The sequence below is a fragment of the Canis aureus genome, chromosome 18, assembly GCF_053574225.1.
Source record: "Canis aureus isolate CA01 chromosome 18, VMU_Caureus_v.1.0, whole genome shotgun sequence".
NCBI classification, from domain to species: domain Eukaryota; kingdom Metazoa; phylum Chordata; class Mammalia; order Carnivora; family Canidae; genus Canis; species Canis aureus.
Genome location: NC_135628.1, coordinates 18,306,615 through 18,324,050, shown reverse-complemented (window position 1 = coordinate 18,324,050; position 17,436 = coordinate 18,306,615). Strand labels below are relative to the sequence as shown.

The 17,436-nt window shown below is 46.1% G+C and overlaps 1 protein-coding gene across 4 annotated transcripts in view; it reads left to right on the top strand.

Moving 5' to 3' along the window:
* Positions 1–16,646, top strand: part of WIPF3 (WAS/WASL interacting protein family member 3) — an 83,427-nt gene extending 66,781 nt beyond the window's left edge. The window contains exons 6-9 of one of the 4 annotated variants that reach the window (XM_077856364.1): positions 2,518–2,682; positions 3,674–3,775; positions 12,383–12,459; positions 14,378–16,646. In XM_077856364.1, the coding sequence (XP_077712490.1) occupies positions 2,518–2,682; positions 3,674–3,775; positions 12,383–12,459; positions 14,378–14,401 (368 nt within the window). In that variant the 3' untranslated portion in view covers positions 14,402–16,646. Of the gene's footprint in view, positions 1–2,517; positions 2,683–3,673; positions 3,776–10,302; positions 10,455–11,982; positions 12,298–12,382; positions 12,460–14,377 lie in introns of those variants that run through there. The other 3 variants (XM_077856363.1, XM_077856361.1, XM_077856365.1) reach the window with 3 other exon arrangements.
* The last annotated feature ends 790 nt before the right edge of the window (positions 16,647–17,436 follow it).

The window sequence follows — 17,436 nt, the reverse complement described above, 5'->3', positions numbered from 1 at the left end:
CACTGAGCTCTAGAGAAGGGTTAATTATTCTTAACTCTCAACATGCATACACTCAACTCTTCCTGGGGATGCAGTTTGTTTCCAGAACCAAGTCTCTGGTGTAATTTTTGCCTCAGTTACTACGGTCTGGCTCCCAGCCACAATCTGCACTGGCCCTCAGCAGATTGGATTAGCATTCTGTCTTCTTTTTGGCAGGTTTTCGTGCTGATTCAAGAAAACTAAGGGTCTGTATTTCAAGCCAAATATTTAAAATAATTCTTTCACATACCTACCAGAGAGGATTTTGGGTGGGCACACAGGCCCGTAACTGATTTCTACATAGTGGGAAGGCTTCATTCACCTCTGGTGTCCTTCTGAATGGAAAGTCTACCCACCTACACATATGTCCACACACACGCCCACAAACACCACATCCACACATGCACACACATCCCAATGCGTGCACACGCACACGCACACACACACATATTCCTTGGTCTTTAAGAATATCTTTGATGCAGAAGGTTTCTTAAATGTAGTTCCTCAAATTGAAAATAATACAAGTTCACTGTAGAGCAAATAGAAAGAAGTTGAAATCACGTACAATAACATCACCCAGAAATAGCAGGGTATATTTCCTTTCATTTTGGAGTATATTTCCTTTCATTTTTTTCAAAAATATGTACATATTTACAGTTAATACTAGTTCAAATATCCAATTTTCTTTTTTTTTTTTTTAATTTTTATTTATTTATGATAGTCACAGAGAGAGAGAGAGGCAGAGACACAGGCAGAGGGAGAAGCAGGCTCCATGCACCGGGAGCCCGATGTGGGATTCGATCCCGGGTCTCCAGGATCATGCCCTGGGCCAAAGGCAGGCGCCAAACCACTGCGCCACCCAGGGATCCCCAAATATCCAATTTTCTATGCTGTTTTAGTTTAATATTACATTATAGGCAGTCTCCTCCAACTGTTAAAGTTCACGTATAAGCATATTAATATGATCATCAGTATTTACCAGATTTCTGGTATTAAATTGATTCTATTTTTTGTTATTGTGAATAAGAATGCAGGAAACACTTCTATAGCAATTGTCATCCACCTTTTGGGTATTTTGAAAAGATAGGTTCCTAAAAAGGCATTTCTGAGACAAAGGGCGAGAATATTTTTAAGGCTCTCAGGCACAAGAGGTAAAGGTTCGAGGGATTCTCTTTTCAACTGATGGGTCGCCATAAGGGCCAGCATTTGTCCCAATGAGCCGGAAGTGTTCAATGGGGTGGTGAAAGAAACAGTGCCTTAGATTCAGAGAGACTTGAGTGCAACTAGGCGTCTCCACTCACTCCTGGGTAACCTCATGCCCAGTCTTCAAATGGTTCTTGAAAACTTTTTTTTTTTTCCTTTTTTTTTTGGCAAATGGGAATCATGATAAGACCTTTCACACAGGATTGTTATGAATATTCAGTGAGAAAATTTGTGCCTGAGGTTCTTTGCATGGAGCTGGGTCTCAGCCATGTTATTCCCTTACCATGTGGAGGGACAGCTTTTCCTCCAGAAGAGAGGTCAGCAGCCACGGTCGCCCCTTACCCTCTTGAGTTTGCTTCTTGGGAATAAGTCAATCCTAGTGGCTCCTGATTCCGAGGAGGGGAAGACCGGAGTGGTGAACTCAAGGCCAGCAACAGATGCTTGCCCGGCCTCCTTGTGTCTTTGGGTGTGAAACTTAGTTTTCCCTGAACAAAATGAGGGCGATTTCTGCCTCAGGAACAACTGCAGAGGTGGGGCGGGGGGGCGGCCAGAGAAAGAGGTTGTTAGTGACGGACATGTTGTCACAGAGAACAGTGGTACGGTTGTCATCATTTCAGGAAGTCAAGTGTCCACGCACTGACGTGCCAGGACAGCGGGCTATCGGGCTATCAATTGCCAAATGAGTCATTCAAAAAAGTCTTGGCAAAGTAGAGAGAGCCTCCCACAGACCCCATCAAGAGTTTGATGGTGTGGGTGGGACTCGCGTTGGGCCCTGGTGGGCGGGGTGGATTTAGGTGGAGACTGGAGGGAGAAAAGAGGCTCTGCAATGCAGGGGGACCCATGTAGGGAGAATCCTGGGCTCGGGAGCTCATCAGTCTCACCTCCCTCTGCCCCTCACCTGCAGACAGCCCTTCTCTTCCTTCAGATGCGGCAATGGTCCACCATCTTGGAGCTGTGCCATCTGATCTGAAGGCTGCTGTCATCATTCATAATGTCACAGCAGCTAACATTTACTGAACCCTACTGCATGCACTTGAATTTACTCATTCAACCCTCTTGACACCCCTAGGAGGTGCATGTACCGTGATCCCCATTTTACAGATGAGGAAACAGAGGCACAAAGAAAGCAGGGGAGCTGGAAGTCAGTCCCAAGCAGCTCAGCCCCAGAGGCAGCCCTTTTATTCACCATGCCATATGACATCCAGAGACCTCAGTACCTCACTTCTCACAGGAGGTTACATAGCATCTGCTGTCCCCATTCTTCTATCTGAATCCACTGGCATCTTTTCTGTTAAGGGACCAGTGGCGGAAAACTAAATCCACCCCCAGCACCCCCTGCAAGATCACCCACCACGGAGCTTTCAAGCAGAAGCCAGCAGGCCTGGACCCCGACCCAGCAGGCTTGGACCCCGACCCAGCAGCCCGGAGGTCAGCTGCGGAACGGAAACCTGCATATCATTGGTAAGCGGGCCCACCTTCTATGCCAGCTTCCAGGGAGGGAGTGCTGTCCCCTGGCCCTTGGAGAGAGATTGCCAGCCCACCATTTCAGGATGCATGCTTCACAGGAAGAGGGAGCTGACTGTAGTACAAGACAACCTACAAGTTGTGTTAAGTAGAGTTTCTCTTGAGGCCTTCTGGGAGGTTCCAGAACCCATTCTCTAAACCTTCTGATTGAGATGAGAATGAGGGAAGAAAACCCACATTCAAACTGTATGTGTGTGTGTGTGTGTGTGTGTGTGTGTGTGTGTGTGTCTCCATGGGGAAATTCACGCATATTGGATTAGAATAGAAAGAATAGAGTGGTCTGGAAAGGTGAGGGGATGAATAGAAGGCCCACCAGATAGATGGACAGTTAGGGCAAAAATATAGAGATAGGAAGGAAAGTTCTCTGGGGTCAGACACAAAGCCTAGCTCACAAAGCAGGGATTCAACTCATAAAAGGGCCCCCAAGATTCGACTCTTCTTGCAATCAGGAGCTTAGGAAAAATCCTGTTTGTTTTGGGGAGCTCAGGTTCTGCACCGGACATAAGCCATGCTCCCTCCCACCAGCCACGCTGAGGACTTCTACTCTGCACAAAGCCCTCTCCAGGGGCTCAGGAGTAATTTCAGGCCACAGGGACTCCCCTGGTCCCCTGTTGCTGTCACCTTCCCCACGTCTGACTCTGGATCCTGGATATCTCTGTGGCACTTCTCCCTTTAGAAGTTTCCTGAAGATGTTGGTCAAAGCAGAGTGGGGTAGGTGATAGGGAGAGTCTGTTGATTTTACTTTTCCTGATTCCACCTATCTGAGCTAAGCAGTAAAAATTGAGAGGTAGGTAAGTGTCTTCAGGGGGAACAGCCTGGTCATTAAAACCCTTGCTCTGGGCAGGCAAACGTGTGTGCGTCTGGAAATTTTCAAAACTTGGGTTATCACAAGAACTAGAGTAATTTTGGCTATTTTCCATGTATGTAGATGACTTTGAATCTAAATTCACGTTCCATACTGTGGAAGACTTTCCTCCTCCGGATGAATATAAACCATGCCAGAAGGTTTACCCCAGCAAGATCCCCAGAAGTAAGTACCACCCTGGGAAGCCTCCTGCTTTTTCCCTGACCCTCCAGAATTAAGTGCTTAGTGTTCTTTGATTGGCCACAGGTTGCCTAAAGGATCACATCATCATTTCATTGTACTCCTGCAAGAATACAGTGCTATTCGTACTTCTAGAAATGTCTAAACACTTACTTGTCTTGGCCCCAAGGATTCATTTAGAAGCTTTTAGCTTTTTACAGAACTCCAGAGTTAATTGTTTGACTTTGGATTTAAGTGCCTGGATTTACCACTTGTCCCTCCCCTCCCTAGGGCTTTTGACAAGGGGGCTAAACACCCAAGACAACAGCAAAATGGGATACAGGAGCTTTGTATCAATAACCAGAGAATAATAATTTAAAAAAAACAATTCAGGACTCTGGTAGACTATGAAATGGGGAATCTCCTTAGGTCAGTGGTTCTCAACCTTGAAGACACATTAGGATGACCTGCAGAGCTTTGAGAAATCCCAAAGGCCAGGCTTCACCAAGACCAACTAAATCCGAATATACAGGGTGGGACCCATGTGTCAGTATTTCTGAAAGCTGCCAGGTGAGTCCAATGTCCAGCCAGGGCTGAAAAATCTCAGGCTGGTAAGAGCCTGCCTTCTCCTAACTTCATCATATGGCCAACCTCCAAGTAGAGGCCTTCACTCTGCTTCTCTGTTTAGCCCTAAGAGTGGAAGAAGAAGAGGCTGGTATATCCCTCAGGTGGCAGGGAGGCAAGTCTTAGGCAAACAGGGGGGCACCTAGGTGGCTCAATTGGTTAAGCGTCTACCTTCAGCTCAGGTCATGATCTCAGGGTCCTGGGATCGGGTGTCACGTTGGGATCCTTGCTCAGTGGAGAGCCTGCTTCTCCCACTCCATCTGCCTGCTGTTCCCCCTGGTGGTCCTCTCTCTCTCTCTCTCTCTGTCAAATAAATAAATCTTAAAAAAAAAAAAAAAAAGAAAAAAAAAAGAAAAGAAAAGAAAAAAAGGAAACAAAGAAAAGCAAGGTGAGGTGTTAACCACACAGTCATGCCACTTGTTAGTCCACATGAGCTGGTTCTGGTCCAGTACTGAGCCAGGCCAGTTGGGCAGGAGCTGGTAGGAGGGGCAAACACCGAGTAAGGGTGTTTCCCATCCTAGGACATAAGTAAAGCCCCCAGCCCCAGACATCTATGGACTAGCATGGAAAATCAGGGGACAGCCCGGGTGGCTCAGCAGTTTAGCGCCACCTTCAGCCGAGGGTGATCCTGGAGACCCAGGATCGAGTCCCACATCGGGCTCCCTGCATGGAGCCTTCTTCTCCCTCTGCCTGTGTCTCTGCCTTTCTCTCTCTCTCTGTGTGTGTGTGTGTGTGTGTGTGTGTCTTCATGAATAAATAAATAAAATCTTGAAAAGAAAAGAAAGAAAAGAAAAGAAAAGAAAGAAAAGAAAAGAAAAGAAAATCAGTGTCCTGGGATAGCCCAAGCCCATGAATTGTACTCTTTGACTCTTTTCCTTCAGAGGGACTCTGGCAAAGTCCTTTCTCCGAGGTTCAGCTTCCTGCAGGCAGACCAGAGAGCTTGAGCCTGCTTCCTCTTCAGGTCACAGGTCCTCTTGGAAGCAGCCTAGGCAGGTCTTTGCCTGTGGGCCTGTGGATTGCACATTAAGGAAGAAGTGACCTTGTGTGCTTTTTAAATAATATGTAAAAATTACGGCTCTGAACTAAGAAAGAGAGAGGAAGGAGAGAGGAGCAGCATAAGTGGAGGGCCAAAGGTGGAGTCAGTATTGTCAGCACTCCTACAAGGCTCATTTCCTTTCCCTAAGCGAGGGTCTGCTAAATGGCCCCCTTCATGCCACAAACCCCACCGTTTTCTGTTACCCAGACAGTAACACAGGAATGCAACACCTGGCCCCAGGAGGCTTTTCAGTTACTGACCCCTACCCTAAGCCAGAGGTCAGCCAACATTTTCTCCATAGGGCCAGATATGACATGCTTGATGCTCTGCAGGCCACATGGTCTGGGTCACAACTCCCCGGTTGTGCTGTTTTGACCTGCAAGGAGCCACGGACAGTACATAAATGAATGAACATGGCTGTCTTCCAATAAAACTTTATTTATAAAAACAGGTGCTGGCTGGATTTGATCTGCTGGCTATAATTTTGCTGATCTCTGCACTAAACCATTCCAGAAAAGCAGATTCTTCAAAACCTCACTTCTTTCTCAGTAGTGTGCTAGGCAGTCCTTCCACCTTCAGACTCGGTCACTTCTAAAGTTAGCTGCGCTTTGAGGCCCCGGCACCCAGTCTCCTCCAGAAGGGAAGAGAGGTTGTGCCTCCCACCGCTCGCTGGCCAGGAGGGCTCAGCTGGCCATCTCTGCTGTATTCCTCTCATCTCAGAGAAATGGTCAAATCAGTGTGTCCCCCCGCCACACACACACACAAATAATCAGATGCTCTCGGGAAGATGCAGTTAAAAAGAAAAAAGAAAACCTGCTAAGTGAACTGACATCCTACAGACCAGAAAGGGTATTTCAAAAATAAAATGTGGTTTCATTTATTTATTTTATTTTTAATTTATTTTTTTACACCTTACTTTTTTTTGTAACTTTTGAATTTGGAATAATTTCAGACTTACACAAAAGTTACAAGAGTAGTACACATAAATGTGGTTTTAGATCCACGCGGCATTGGCAGGCGTAAAATCCTCCAGTGGTTTCCTAGCACAATTACACCAGCACATTCCTGCCGCCCCTGTAAGCCGCAGGGTACAACCTTGGTAATTCTATTAGTGTGAGTCTGATACAGTTCATGCCTGTCTGATTCCATTTCTTCTTACAGTTTTTCTCCTGCTCCCCATTGACCTGGTTCCCCAAGAGTGGTGTTCTTCATGGTCTGGGAGACAGTGCTGGTTCTGTGGGATGAGCACGTCCTCACAGTCATCAGTTCTGGCTTTGTCTCCTCCCGCCTGCTCGCTTTCTCTCTGTGCTCCTGACACACACACAGCACACAAATACCCTAATGCTTCGCTTTTCCACTCGTCTCTTCACCATCTCCACCCAGCAGGTAGTAGCTATTTTCTTTCTTTGATAGGATGACCTGACCTAATTTTTTTTTTAATGTTTTAAACATGCATTAGGTTCCCCAATGAGTCAATCATAGAATTACCATACGACCCAGCAATTCCACTCTTGGGTGTATGCCCAAAAGAATGGTAAATAGAGGTTCAAACAAGAGCTCACACTGCACTCTTCACAACAGCCGAAAGGTAGAAACATCCCAATGCCCATCGGATGACGAATGGATAAACAAAATGTATAGCCATGCAATGGAATATTCTTTGACAGCAAAAGGGAATGAGGTGTGGATACGTGCTACAATGTGGGTGAGCCTAGAAAACATCATGATGAGTGACACAATGCAGACACAAAAGGCCACATGTTGTAGGATTCCATTTGCGTGATGTAGCCAAAACAGACAAATCCTTGGAGACAGGAAGTCGATTTAGCACTAGTTGGGCTGGGGAGACGAAGAATGAGGGGTGGGTGCTACTCGGTGTGGGTTTCTTTTTGGGGTGATGAATATGTTCTGAAACTAGACAGAGGGGATGGTTGCACAACACCAGTGGTATTCAAGGCCACTAGGGGTAAATTTTATGTTGTGTGCATTGTGCTGTTACAATAAAAAGAAAGTAGGGGGGAAAGAAAAAGAAAGTAGGGGTAATATCAGCAGGAATCTTTGGGAAAAACTGCATAGGTCACAAATATTTACTTACATAGCGATGGTAAAAAGAGTGCAGTTATCATCATACTGAAGATGCTTACTGAGGCTCTTACCCACTGGAGAGATGTAGTTAAATGATCCCCCGACACGCCCTCAAGAAATTCACATTTTGGTGGCGAAAGGGAGGAGGGACAGACACCCAAACACAACATTTCAGTCTGGTGTTCCCGGCAAAACCATCCTGATCACGTTCAGTGGGAAAGTGGCTTGTTAGAAATCTGTTTACAACACAACGCTCCCCCGCGCCCAAATTGTGGCTTAAAAATACATAACATGAAGTTCTCCAGCTTAACCATTTTTAAGTGTACGATTCAATAGTGTTAAGTACCTCCACACTGTTGTGCAGCCAATCTCCAGAACTCCTTTCACCCAGCAGAACTGAAGCTCTGTTCCCATTAAACCCATTAAAATGGCAACTACCATGCTACTGTCTGACTCTAAGAGTTTGACTATTCTTATACCCTGTATAAGTGGAATCATATAATATTTGACTTTTTGAGACTGGCTTTCTCTCATTTAGTGTAATGTCCTCAAGGTTATTCAGTTCATAGCATGTGTCAGAATTTTCTTCCTTTCTAAGGCTGACTTATAATCCATTGTATGTATGTATAACATTGTGGTGATCCATTCATCCATCAGTGGCCACTTGGGTTGACTCCATGGTTGGCTATTGTGAGTAATGCCACTATGAACATGGGTATACAAATATCTCTGTGTCCCTGCTTTCAGGTCTTTTGTGTGTATACCCAGAAATGGAATTGCTGGATCATATGGTAATTCTATTTCTAATTATCAGAGGAACCACCATACTGTTTTACGTTTTACACTCCCACCATTTTACATTCCCATCAACAGCACACAAGGGTTTCTCCACATCCTCCGTAACACTTGTTACTCTCTCTCTTTTTTTTTTATTTTTTATTTTTTTTATTTATGATAGTCACAGTGAGAGAGAGAGAGAGAGAGAGAGAGAGAGGCAGAGACACAGGCAGAGGGAGAAGCAGGCTCCATGCACCTCGGGAGCCCGACGTGGGATTCGATCCCGGGTCTCCAGGATCGCGCCCTGGGCCAAAGGCAGGCGCCAAACCGCTGCGCCACCCAGGGATCCCCTCTCTTTTTTAATAGTAACCATCCTAGTAGGTGTGCAGTGGTATCTCATTGTAGTCCAATTCCTATTTTAAAATAGTGACTTTGCACTTACAGTGAAACTAGCCACAATTATTTCCATTAGCAAAGTAACTTCACCAAGTGCTGCAATAACTTCAACGGTACCAGGTGGATCATGTCATGAAATCAAAGGATCAGGGGCACATGGGTGGCTCAATGGTTGAGCATCTGCCTTTGGCTCAGATTGTGATTCCGCGGTCCTGGGATCCAGTCCCTCATCGGGCTCCCTGCAGTGAGCCTGCTTCTCCCTCTGCCTGTATCTCTGCTTCTCTCTCTGTCTCTCATGAATAAATAAATAAAATCTTTAAAAAAAAGAAAAAGAAGAAAGAAAGAAAGAAAGAAAGAAAGAAAGAAAGAAAGAAAGAAAGAAAGAAAGAAAGAAAGAAAGAAAGAAAGATCAAAGGATCAGCTATCCCAAGACTGAGAGAATCCATAGACACTTGCCAGTGGCTGAGCATTTATCTCCACCTTTGTGGAGGGCAGCAGAGCAGTAAGGACCTCCGCCCTGTACTTACTGTAGCCGTTCTCCTTCATAAACTGTCTTCCAGCATCCCACTCTCTGACCACTTTTCCTGTCCTTCTAGATTACTCCTTTATTCCTCCGAGCCACCAAAGGTGCTGTCATATCTATAAAACACCTCCCTTGACCTAGTCTGGCCCCTGGGCCATTTCTCTGCTGCTCTCACGGCCAGTGCCGTCTGCATTCTGAGTAACTCTTACCCCTGGCCACCCACTTCTAGCAACAATGAAGTTCCTTTTACAGCAAAATACAACATTTTCCTTCCTGTTTTATGAAGAAATTGATTCTCCTTTAGCTCTGTTGTTGTATCCAGTCGTATTTATGAAAACTAGTGGCCACTACTTTCTTACAGAGAAACCCATCTTACTGCCCAGTGGTTCTCCAAAGGGAGGATTTTGCCCCCCATGGGACATGTGGTACTGTCTGGAGACATTTTTTGTTATAACAAATGCCAGGTTTGGCATCCAGTGGGTAGAGACTAGGGCTGCTGTCAGACAGGCCACCCCCACCACAAAGAGTTATCCAGCCCCAAATGTCAATAGAACCAAGTTAGGAAACCCTGGTCCAAAGGAAGGCTCTTCTGTTGTAGACTGGAGTTTCTTAAATCTAAGAAGTAATTTTAAAGTCATTTGCCACATGGAATTAGGTCAGGGGCTGTATATCAGTGTCTTTTTATTTTTAACCTAGTTAATAAACTGGCTAAAAATCTAGCGCTCCCTATGTCATTTGCCCCAAAATATCTTTATCCTAGAACAAGTGCACTCATTAATTTAAAAAGTATCTTAATGAAAATTTCAGTGTCCATTGGATTAATGTTTTATAAGTTGTAGAGACCCTTCCAGTGCTAGTTCATTTTAAAAACTGTATCTTGGGGATCGCTGGGTGGCTCAGCGGTTTGGCGCCTGACTTTGGCCCAGGGCGCGATCCTGGAGTCCCGGGATGGAGTCCCACGTCGGGCTCCCGGCATGGAGCCTGCTTCTCCCTCCTCCTGTGTCTCTGCCTCTCTCTTTCTCTCTGTGTCTATCATAAATAAAAATAAATAAATCTTTAAAAAATAAAAAATAAATAAAAACTGTATCTTAGGGATGCCTGGGTGGCTCAGCGGTTGAATGTCTGCCTTTGGCTCAGGATGTGATCCCGGAGTCCCAGGATCGAGTCTCACATCGGGCTCCCTGCATGGAGCCTGCTTCTCCGTCTGCCTATGTCTCTGCCTCTCTGTGTGTCTCTCATGAATAAATAAATAAAATCTTTAAAAATAATAATAAAAAATAAAAACTGTATCTTACTTTACAGATTCTCCAGATGGACTTGCATGTTCATTGTAGAAAACTTAAAAAGTATTTTTAAGAGATTAAAAAAAGCAGTAAACCCAGGTGGAATCAATTCAATAAATTATTTCCATTTTTAAAAAAAATATTTGAGATGATCCTATTTATACAATTTATAGCCTGTTTTTTCTCCTAAATTTCAAACATCACCCCATATTATTTTGTTTTGTAAACATTCAAAAGGCCACTTTAGGGACGCCTGGGTGGCTCAGTGGTTGAGCGTCTGCCTTTGGCTCAGGGCATGATCCTGGGGTCCTGGGATCGAGTCCTGTATCGGGCTCCCTGCAGGAGCCTACATCTCCCTGTGCCTATGTCTCTGCCTCTCTCTGTGTCTTTCATGACTAAATAAAATCTTCCTATTAAAAAAAAAAAAAGAGGCCACTTCATTTTCCGTCATATGGTAGTGAACCCTGCATTTCCTAAATAGTTTTGTTGAACACAGGGTATTATCAATTTTTTACTATCATAAATGATCTGAATGAGTAGTTCTGCTTTTCATGCTGTTTTGTAAGGAACATAGCAGCCTGGATTGTCTGGAGGGCTTTGGGTTGTGGTTATTTAATTCCCTGTCTGGGGGAATTAGTCGATTCCCTGGGTGGTTCAGTTGATTAAGCATCTGCCTTTAGCTCAGGTCATGATCTCCAGGTCCTGGGATCAAGCCCTGAATCAAGGTGGGACTCTGCTTCTCCTTCTTTCCTCTGCCTCTCTCCCAGCTTGTGCTCTCTCTCTCTCTCTCTTGCTTGCTCACTCTCAAATAAATAAAATCTTTAATAATAATGATAATAATTTCTGGTCCGTGACAGAGGCAGAACAGAAAAGCCTTGTGTTGCATGCAGCAGAGAAAGAGCCACTCAGGGACACCATTCAGATCATCGGATTCACAGAAAAGTTCTGGATGGCCTGGGAATGTGGATTTAAAACTTGGCTAGACCAACCAAATCATATAGATGTACACATACACACACATACATAAGTAAATGCCAAACTAAAACATCTGGAGAGATAACCAGTAAGCTTCGAGTAGCGGTGGTAACTCTGAGATAGAAACTGGGATTAGGCCAAGAAGAGGCACTTGAGGTTGTTTTGCATTTTTACTTCCTATTGTCTTCCTCTATATTCTTTCAACCCTTCATTATGAGAAGATATGTATATGTAACTTGTGTAATATTTAAACAAAATACATTTTAGAAGATGAGTTCGATCCTCCTAGAACAGAGCTTGATTTATTCAGCATATATTTTACCCTTTCCTCCTCTTTCTAGCCGACCCTAGCACCGCACGTGGCACATTTGGGGCACTGGACAGATGAGCGAGTCTGGAGACGGTGGCTTGTTCTGAGCTAAGACGCTTTTCCGGGCCTTTATTTATTTCTTTATTTTAAAGATTTTATTTATTTATTTATTTATTTATTTATTTATTTATTTATTTATTTGAGAGACACAGAGAGAGAGAGAAAGAGAGACGCAGAGGGAGAAGCAGTCTCCATGCAGGGAGCCCGAGGTGAGACTCGATCCCAGGACCCCGGGATCACACCCTGGGCTGAAGGCTCAACCACCGAGCCACCGGGGTGTCCCTCTCCCGGGCCTGTAGACGACAGGCCTTGATAAGCTGTCCCCTCCTAGCACATCGGACGAGCTGCCTCCTTGTCCCATTGTGGAAACAGTGGGTGGACACACCCAGCCTGGGGCCGGGAGCCTCAGGGTTTCGGGTTGACCGGCTCATGTACCCCGGTCCCCTTGCTGTCGCCCTACGTGCTGCTTTGCTCGGAGCTGCTCCGCGGGGCGCACAGCGGTCCCTGGGCCACCAGGTGCTGAGAGCTTCCCTGTTCCTTGCAGGCCGCACTCCGGGTCCCTGGCTCCATGCGGAGGCGGCGGGGCAGAGCCCGGATGACATCAGGGGCAGGAATTCTCAGGTAAGGCCCCCTCGGGTCGCACGGAGCCCAAGTGGGCCTTGTCCTTGAAGCCGCACATCTGGCACAGATTCTTTCGTCCTCAGGGAACGCCGTCGGGGGGACCCTTGGTTCCAGCTACAAGGCAACGTGTACAGTTCCAAACTCCGAGGAGGGAAAGGGAGGGGGCTCCCCCCAGAACCCTCCCCCCACCCAGAAGCAAGGCTTCCCACCCAGAACCCCTTTGGATTCTTTGCGTAACCCATTGGCTCCCCGTTCATTCTTCCCCAGTTACGACGGCTTGAGAGGCCGGAGACAAAACTCCGTAACGTGTATTAGATGTGATTCAAGGTTGTCTTGTTATAGAGTACAGGGTATCTTACTGCACCCATGGGTGGGGGGTTTCTCCCATCAACGTGAGGATTTCTTTTGGCCAAATTTAGTCACAATGCAAGTCGCAAGTCGCAGTGGCCAGAGGAAGCTGGGAGGGGACCCTGGTGGGTTCCTGTGGGATGAGACAGTCTTTGAAAAAAATGCCCTCCTTCTCCCACCAGGCAGCTCAGACAGACCGTGTCCTCACCTGGGCAGAGCTGCCGTCTCTCTGCCCACGACCAGGGTCTCATCTCGAAAGGCCCTTTGTTTCTTTGAAAACACGCATTTAGTCCTGCCCTGGCCTCCTCCTGTTTCAGAGGTCTGAGTGGCAAAGGGGGTGGCCTGCTGGTCAACGGGGCCCTGCTACCACCACATGGGATGGCACAGCAAGGGACGTGAGTGGGGGGACGAGGCCCTGGACGCGGGAGGAGTTCCTGGCAAGAGGGCGAGGCCAATCTAGGAATTAGGATAACCGCTCCGAGGATCCCAGCCTCAAAGCTGGGTGTAGGATTGCAGGTAAGGCAAAAGAAAACCGAATATACACAAAATTCACAGGCATCCGCTCTGGGAGATGATGGTTGATTTTTTTACTCTTCTTCCTAGCACATTTCTGCAATTTCTGAATTTCTACAGTGAATACGTTACTCCTGTGGTCAGGAAAATACAGTAATAATCAAAATAATAGTCTCTACATTATACACTTCTTTACATGTTTTCAGATAACTTGCACCCATGATCTCGTTTGATCCTTTCAGTAACTCTGTGATGTAACCTGGAGAGATACCCTTAATGACCTTTTTTTCAGTCAAGAAAACTGAGCTCCAAGGGGTTAAGGAACTTGCCCAAGGTCACATGCCCCAGACTTTCGATTCCTTGTCCAGTGCTCCTTCCACTATACCTCTTTGCTTTTCCTGGCATGTTCATATTGCTAGGACAGGAGTCATCCTCCCCTTCAGAAGTGGCAAGAATGGTTGAACACTGTGCCACATCTGGTCTCTGGCCTCACAGCAGGCACACAGCTAAATCACTGGAGCCCATAAAAGTCTAGTCAAGGGTGGATTGTAAGATCTCTCTTGGGCATCCCATAGTCAAGAAGATCTTCTTTACATCTAGCTGGTCACTGTCTTCAGGGAGACGAAAAGCATTTGCCCAGAGCAATCACAGGGTTCTAGACATAGCAAACTGCCCCCAGGGGGACACTCTTCTTTTATGGCTAAGATCCCCAAGTGGTCTAGGCCCAGGTGGGAGTCCTGGCCTGGAGATTTAAAGGCCTGGGGCTCTCCAGCAAATGGTTTTTCTTGAGTTTCTATCAAGTGCTGGTATTTGGTCTCAAAAATGTTTATAAGATGGCATTAGGTCTTCAGATGCCATCAATTCTAATATCCCATTTCATCCCTTTACCACCCACAAGTCCCTGGGTCAAAATTAGCCCCTTGCATCTGATGGGACCCTCAGGCCTTGGCTGCCATGTACAAAATGCAGGAAGGCTTTGGTGCCCAGCCCCAGGGTGGGTTGTTTGTGTGTGAAGAGTCTTCTAAACCCACTTGGTAATGTCATTGTGTTTCTGCAGTTATCTCTAAAGACACTCCGGTGAGAAGACAGATGAAGCCAATGCCCTGTGAGCCACCTGGGCCTCCGCGTCGCTAGATGGGCATCCCCAGGAGAACGTGTCTGTCCATGTCATACTTAAGTTGTAACTCAGATGACATACAAGCTCTGAGTGGAGCATTTATTTATTGTAAATATGTGGTTTGCACAGGCTTTAAATCAGTATGATAGTCGACTTTTACTTGCGTAATTTAAAAAACCACAAACATTGTTTCTCCATTTTTTTAAGATGCATCTTGTCATTCATCTGTCATGACAGAGAGAGCCCTGTCCCCACCCCATGGTGTTCCATTCCATGAGTGTAAATATGCGTGCGGGCTGGCCTTTCCTAGATTCTGAACCGTGTTTAGAAGATTCCTTAGTTTCCAAGTAGTCCCAAAGTCATAGTATCCACAGCCGCTTCTTATTGGCATGATTCTATAGTCTCATTGCACCAACTGCAAACTCAAACCAAATAATGCCTTATAAATGATGCAGCTCAGAGAGAGTAGCATATCCCCACACCCAGACAATGCCACACAGCCTCCAGTGAACGAGATGCCATGTCTCGCTTCCGTTTTGCACACCAGGGATGTTTTTTTTTTTTTTTTTTTTTTTTGCTGCCTAATGTAAATATAACGCAAAATAAAGGCAGGAGTGGGCTTGGCCCCTCCAATGCCAACCACAGGGCCCTTTTGTAACCGAATGATCCTACAAGTAGCCAATGTTCTTACTGTTTACAGTCCCCTATGCCTACCTTCCCACGGCTCTCCTCCTGTCCTGCTAAGTTCTTACGCCCCATCCTGGCAGCCAGGGTAAAGCAAGATTTATGAGATTTTGGGTATTTTTTCTGCAAGTTATAAACATACATAATTACAGTCAAGTACAAATTCTATCTCAGAGATTTTTTTTTCTCCCCGAGAGAGGGATTTTCATGGAAAATATGACATGAGTACGTGTAGATTGAAGCATATTAGCAAGTATCTGCCTCACATACCCGGTGCCTCACTCTCACCCTTAGGAACCCTGGAAGCACCCACCAGGCAAACTAGCTCCTTTCTGAGCTCAAGAGGACCTGACTGGTCTGAAAGCTCCCCCTTCCCCATGGGGGCACACTTCTCTGTCGGGGAGAAGCGCACAAGTCCAGACACCCCTGAATATGGACTTGGTCAGGATGGGCTCTGACTGCAATGCTCACACTCTTTTTCTCAAGCAGGCAAGGAAATGGAAGTGTGGTTTTGCTTGCAACGGAACCCAAATGCTCCCCATCCTTGGAGGGGAGGCTGTCATGGAGGAAGGAGAGAAAATAGAAGCAAACAGACTGAACCCCAGGTCTGTGCTCAAAATAGATACAGATTAAAGGAAATAGGGGGAGGGGGACGGGAAGAGCAGTGGAAAGGAAGTGTCCTTTGGAACCACTCACTCATGTGCTCAGATCTCAAGGACACCGTGTCCAGACCACACCAGCCAAAAATGTAGCGGGTCAGGAGGGATTGGGCAAATGTGACTGCTTGCACTTTGCTGTTGTCTAAAGACTAGGATGGCATCCTGCATCCTTGTTGTGCTTTTTCATCCCAGAGAGAAGCAAGTGAGCAAGGTCAAGTGCCCTTCTCTGGGGAATCAATCATGCCAAATTATAACCGCTTAAATCAATTGGAAAAGAAGCTTTTGCAGGTCATCAGCTCGGGGCATAGCCGATTTGTTTTATCGGTTCTGGAGGGTTTCCAAAAGGTCAGGATTTCTTTAGTGTAATGGGATCCACTCCATCTCCCTCCCACTTGTATAAAAATAATTACAAGGGCTTTAATTGTCATGGTGAAGAAGGCCCGGGACAAAGGCAAGTCCACCTTCAGAGGAGACTGGCTGCCCTGATGAGGCGTTTCTACATTCATGTTCTGCATCACTGGAAGAGAAATCAAAAATAAAACTGCCAAGGACAGGGGGAAGGGATGAAAAGAGAAACCAAAAATTGCAACTAGGGAGAAATCTCAGGAATCTGGCATCACGTCGCTCCTCGAGACCTGTCACTGAATCCACGCCCTTCGCCCTCCTGCCTCTGGCAGGACCCACCTGTAGCCCCTTGACCATAAACTCACGCAGAGGCACCGAGTTACAGCGCTCTTACCACCCTCGAGTCTTCTCACGGACACTGTCGTCTGTGGCTCCCCCGTGTTTCATATGTATTTTATATTTATTGATGTGCCCTCCGCAGACTCATTTCTTTGTATCTAATAAACTTTAATAAGTGGAAACGCTTCTTCCTGTGTCCTTGTTAGAACCCATCGATGGTCACCAGTACCGATCTAAGCCAATCATTTTTCAGGGTTAGAAGGGCTTCTCAGGATGATGGGACACAAGGGATACTCACACAGGACCCAACGCTTGCAGTGACATACTGTGTTCAACACGGGGCGTTTCTTTTCTGAGCTGACATTTCTAACTAACCTGCATAATGTTTTCCTGGTTTTTGTAGGCAACCTGAACTGATGGGTGTCTGGCAAAAATAACCCAAGGAAAATCTTTCTGAGATGCATTTTCTTAAAAAAAAAAAAATAGGTAACACGGTATTTTCCTAATAGAAATGGGCAGAAAGTATTGCTTATAGGATGCCTCTAATTTGTGTTAAAATGAAACAGCTTTCGAAGCTGAAGTGCACTGAGCACCTGCCCCAACTTAGCAAACCCCTCAAAACATCTGTATGAGGTAGTATGCTCTTGATCTCCATTATAGTATTTTCAGGCGGTCTCTCTGGCATTTGGTGCAGGGGCGATGGGGTTCACCTGCTTAGGGCAGACATAGATAGGACTCTCCAGTTTGCCTGAGTTTGGGGGTGTAACTTATATAATGAGTCTATGCCTCAGTTTCCTCACGTGTAAAATGGGGACACAAATATGTACCTAAGCATGTACTGGTAAAGAGGCAGTGACATAAGACCGAGACAAGCCCCTAACCCTTGGGTCCCAACAGTCTTGTACCCATACTCTAGGGTACAAGCAGTTTGCTCATCACAGGCCGAGTCCCAACTAGAGCTCTCAGCGGCTG